At 37.8% G+C, this 5,181-nt stretch overlaps 1 protein-coding gene across 2 annotated transcripts in view; it reads left to right on the top strand.

The window, feature by feature from the left end:
• Positions 1-5,181, top strand: part of LOC107665047 (pappalysin-1-like) — an 85,031-nt gene that overhangs the window by 48,126 nt on the left and 31,724 nt on the right. For both annotated transcript variants that reach the window (XM_016455791.1, XM_016455790.1), the window contains exons 10-13: positions 296-492; positions 3,890-3,997; positions 4,551-4,686; positions 4,787-5,000. In XM_016455791.1, the coding sequence (XP_016311277.1) occupies positions 296-492; positions 3,890-3,997; positions 4,551-4,686; positions 4,787-5,000 (655 nt within the window). The remainder of the gene's footprint in view (positions 1-295; positions 493-3,889; positions 3,998-4,550; positions 4,687-4,786; positions 5,001-5,181) is intronic.

Genomic DNA, 5,181 nt, shown 5'->3' with positions numbered 1-5,181 from the left:
CACAGACATGTGTGTGTGTGTGTATATATATATATATATATATATATATATGTATGTATTATAGATAATTGCTTTAAGGTTGATGGGTAGAGTGTTTTAGGTGGTCTGCCATTGTTTCACTACTGAAATCGTCCGCCACCTTAAACTGTCCAAGAACCGCTGAAATAAAGTTAAGGACATTAATAACTGCTTCCAGCTCAAACAGTCTGCTGATCTCAGCACTTGAAATGGGCTTTTGGTGCAGTGGTTCAATACTGCTCTCATACCCGTTCATCTCTACCTCTCTCCTCTGAAGATGAGCCCAGCTTATGTTACTTCTACGATGGTGATGGTGTGTGTGAGGACTTTGAGCGGGAGGTGAGCGTAAGGGACTGTGGTCTCTATACTCCGAGTGGCTTCCTGGATCAGTGGGCCACTGCGGTGGAGGTGTCCAATGAGGAGAAGATACACTGTCCAGCGGAGGTGGCTGTTGGATATCCTGCAGTGACAAAGGTGAGCACTTTTACAAGCATACCAGCACATCTGCATATACGTTGTGTAGGATGTGTTGAAGACCCCATGAAAAGTTCATGACATCATGTAAGTGTTATTTTAGTATTATTTTTATACTATTGTCATTTTTGTTGGTTTTATTTGAGTTTAATATTTAGTAATTTTCTTAGGTTTTTTATCAGTTTTTTATATTTAAGGTTCATTTATATTTATTTCAGGTTTAGTCATTTTTGTGCTTCAACTTTTTTTCAGTTAGTTACCGAGGCAACATTTCAAATTTTTTAGGTACAAGTGGCTCTTTTTAGAAAAATCTCAGATCTAAAATATGATGTTTATATCGACGATTAAGTTTTTCGCAATAAACGGCTGAGAAGCAGATTTTGTTAAGGAGAGATTTGAGACCCTGCTCTAACCCTTCACACATGGAAGTAGTGAAGAATTGGGTCTTTCTGAGGGATGTCTAAAAAAACTGTTGTTTTACTCCCTGGATATTTCAACATGATACATTTGTAATTTTACAGTTTTATTGGCCACTTCTCCTCCTCCTCTCCCCGCTCTCGTGATGTTTGTGGAGCGCGAGTCTCTTGCGCCCGAAATCGTGCAAGCTCCTGAATTAATCATGTCACAAAACTATTCCTATCACGCTGTGCGCAACCTAAGGATTTATGGCACTGAGAAATGGCCATTTTTCACAGTTGAGCTTGAACCTCATTGTTGCTAGAAAATGCGTATTGTGGCTCGTAATGGGAAATGGTGGCACATAGGTTACGATGACTTTGAATAGTCTTGCCAATACACCTTTGTGTGGAGTTTCTCTTTGCAAGTATTTTATATGAATGTAAATCAAGGCCTCGTTCAAGTTGGAAACGGCTAAAGTGTTTCAGTTGGTGATCAATGTTAGCAACGTATCAGAATGACTAATTGCTTCTTCTCTTATTGTGTGGTACAGCGGCCAACGGAGTTGCAGGACAGGCTGCGTACAGTAGTGTACTTGACTCAATGGAGGGAACGGTGTCACTGAGGTTACTGTGGCGTGCTGAGAGAGCGCGATAAAGCGCGTGAGAGAGAGGAATCTCATGAGATTTTTTCACCCCATACTCCCTTTCTAAGTCTCTTTTAAGCATTACATCAGAATTCTCTAGTTTTGCGGCTAATTTTGTAATGGTTTCATTCAAATTTTATAAGGCATTTAGAGATGAAAAAGATGTTATGAATCCCCCTGCTCCAGTCAGCTCTCTCCCTGCAGAGCTGTCTTAGAGTAGTGAATGAAGTGAATTGCCGGTCTCTTAGTCTAATTCATGTAATATTACATCACCTCTAGATCTGTGAACTGTAAGATGATTCCACTTCGAGAGACAAATTCATTTCCGTCCAGAAAGATTATGTACATGTGAAATGTAAGAACAACTGCTGAAATGTTTTCAATTCAAAAAAAAAAAAAAAACTATTACTGGCCAAGAATGAACTGTTATACATTTTACTGCACTGCAAAAGTCATTGTTTATGAGCATGTTGAATTTCTTTCCATAAAAAATATCCAAATGTGCAATTTACATGAAAATCACAAAAATATTTGTATTTTATCCTTTTATTTAATGTTATAACCAATTTCCAAGTAAAAAAAAAAAACTAATATCTAACTATAATACTTACATATATACTATTTTGTCATTTTAGTAACTAAAACCATAAAAACACGTTAATTACTTGAAAAAAAAAAAACATTACCTGAAATACTAGTAGCCAGGGTAGCATTTATCATTTTTATTTAGTTTAACTTGAAATAACTAAAAGTAAAAACTGAAATAAAATCTATATGGACATATTAAAAATAATAAAAAACTAATAAAACTTACAAAAACACACAACATAACTAAAACGTCAATTAAAATGAAAACAGAATAATAATAACAACAAATTCAAAACATTAAAAAGCTATATCTCGATCAGTGATATTTTAGGATCATTTACACCCACACACACATGCTAATAAGGTACAAAAAATGATTTCATTGTAATAAACTCATAGTAACTCATTTTAATAAGGCAAATGAGAACTTAATTACAGAAAACATCTTATCTATAGTACTTTTACTTTTGCATTACATTTGTAGAAGTTCAAATTCATTTGAAAAACTTGAACTTTGAAGCACCCTGAAGCTCAACTTGAATGGATGTTAAATGGAGAGATAAATGTTTGAAGGGGAAATTAGGTCAGCGTAAAGGCCAGAGAGTTAGCGGCACACCTGTACTGCTGACCGCGCAGAAAATACCCTCTGCATACCACCCCAAAAATCCTGGGGACGTCTATTGTGCAGGGATAGGAGACTGCTGCCCTGATCTGCTCCCGCTGCTGTTACACATACACAAACATTGAACACATAATTAGTGCCGTTCACTCTGTGAGGAAGCGTGCAGCTCTCCAGTGTCACCTAGCGTTGCAACACTGTCTCCCCACAGTTGGGTTCAGGGGGTTCAGTGAGGTTCTCACATTATTCTACAGTGAAATGAAATACACTCGATGCAATTCACCGTGAAACAAGGGCGAAGAGTTTAGAAGACTTGGACTTGGAGTTAGCTGTTCAGTTAAAATACCACTAAGAAAGGCATTTAGATCAGCATTTATTTAAAATGGTCTATTAGAAAGAGGCTTTTACTTGAAAACTGGGTGAATTTTCCATCTAAATAGGGACTTGATGGAAATTAGGAAAAATACAAATAAATAATAAATAAAAAGTCAATAAATAAAAATCTGCTCAGAAAAGCACTATGTGTTTATTTAATTAAGTATTTTCTTCACTCTGCCCTGAAAAAAAAAAAAAAAGGTCATTTTGAGCTTTTTTTGATGATTAAAATGTCCTAAGCTGCCCTTAAAGTCAGAACCCCAACTTTTATGATTGGTAAACTTCACTCTCACACAGAGAGTCAAATGTCTTCATGGGAGCAATTCTGTAACTCAGCGGTCGCTAGAGTTCAGGCCAGTTTTGGTCTCATTGCGGTTTGCTCTCAAGAGAGTAGTAGGTCAGTTCACCCTGTTCACCCGGATTTCACTGGCTTTAACCTGGCCACTTGTAAGGCTAATTCAATCAATTAAAATCAATTCAATCAATTCAAATCAATTTGACACATCCTTGCTAAATAAATGTAGAGGTTTCTTTAAAAATATGGCAAAGAAAAGAACCTGTTCATTGCCAATAAAGTGGTGTGGCTTACTGAACCTACACATAAGAGCCTGAGAAAAATGCTCATTTTAGAAGAAAATTTCAGATGGCACTTAGAGGCTTTTGCATCTGAACTCTTCATATATACACACACACTCGACACAATTTTATTGGCCACATTCAATGAGTCTAAGGAAGAGAAAAACAGTAAATATCTCTTCTGTTTGTTTGCTCAGAGCTGTCAGTCAAAGGTGTTTGACCTGTCACATGGCGTGTCTCAGTACGCTTGGTTTCCCTGTGAGGAGTCTCAGCAGCACAGCTGGATTTCACAATATTGGTTGAAGGTAAGAGATGGCTAACCATGCTAATGTCTTTTTTTGGTTTCAGTTGAACATATTGATGTCATGTAACATCAGGTGCATAAACATGATCATGTGACTTCACCAAGTAGTACATATTCCTGAAACAACATTCTTATAAACTAATTTAAATTGAAACAGCTTTCTTATCAATCTACAGGTTTCCAATAGTCATGGGAAACGTATGAACTTTAGACAATTTTCAAATTTGAAATTGGATATTTCTATAGTGAATATACATTTTTCTGGTTGAATACTCTTTGTAAGGACAATTTCTATAAACTCCAGTAATCACAAATACCTGGTTGAGTCAGGGGAACTACACTGGACAATAGGTCTAGAACCCTCTAAAATTCCCTCAAAATTTTAGAGTAGTTAACGGTTAGGACTAAGATTGGGGTTAAAAATAAGTTTGTTGCTGTGTTTGATCAATACAAGATTTTGATCCAGGAGTACATGTTACTTGGTAAAGTCACAATTAGCAATGATAGAACTGACTGTCAGTGAGTTTTTTTTTTTTTTTTTGGTCTCCCAAAAGGCCTATTACGCCCATCCTATGGTGGCTGCCGCGGTCATTATCCACCTGGCTGCAGACGGAACAGCCGACATCGACCAGAGACAACACAACATTACTATTCAGCTGGTGGACACTAAGGAGCAAACCCACCCTCTCGGTCAGTCTCACCCCAATCTCAATAACATTTCAAACACACCTTTTACTGTGTGGAAGGTGATTTTTGTGCTGTATATTTGGCGACGGCTGGATGGTTGTAGGGGACTGGAGGCTGAGCTGCCGGAACAATCCACTGGTGATTCCTGTGAGTCATGACCTGAGCGTGGCTTTCTACCGGACAAAAGCCATTATAGTGAGCTTCAGCTCTCCTCTGGTGGCCATCTCAGGTGTTGGGCTGCGCTCCTTTCAATATTTTGACCCCATCACTATCAGCGGATGCCAGAGCAATGAAATCTATAACCCCATGGGTCAAAGGTGAGGAAATAAATCTAGCATTGCTCTCCTCATGTCAGTGTAGAGACTAAACGTTTTGCCAGTCCACTGTGCTTAGATGTGGTCTTAGATCTGTAATTATACTATTTGAATTTGTGTGTGTGTGTGTGTGTGTGTGTGTGTGTGTGTGTGTGTGTGTGTGTGTGTGTGTGTGTCTGTCTGT

This window comes from Sinocyclocheilus anshuiensis, unplaced genomic scaffold (genome assembly GCF_001515605.1).
Source record: "Sinocyclocheilus anshuiensis isolate Anshui unplaced genomic scaffold, SAMN03320099.WGS_v1.1 scaffold399, whole genome shotgun sequence".
Lineage (NCBI taxonomy): Eukaryota > Metazoa > Chordata > Actinopteri > Cypriniformes > Cyprinidae > Sinocyclocheilus > Sinocyclocheilus anshuiensis.
Note: the sequence above shows the minus strand (reverse complement) of the source record. Positions and strands in the feature narration are given on the sequence as shown.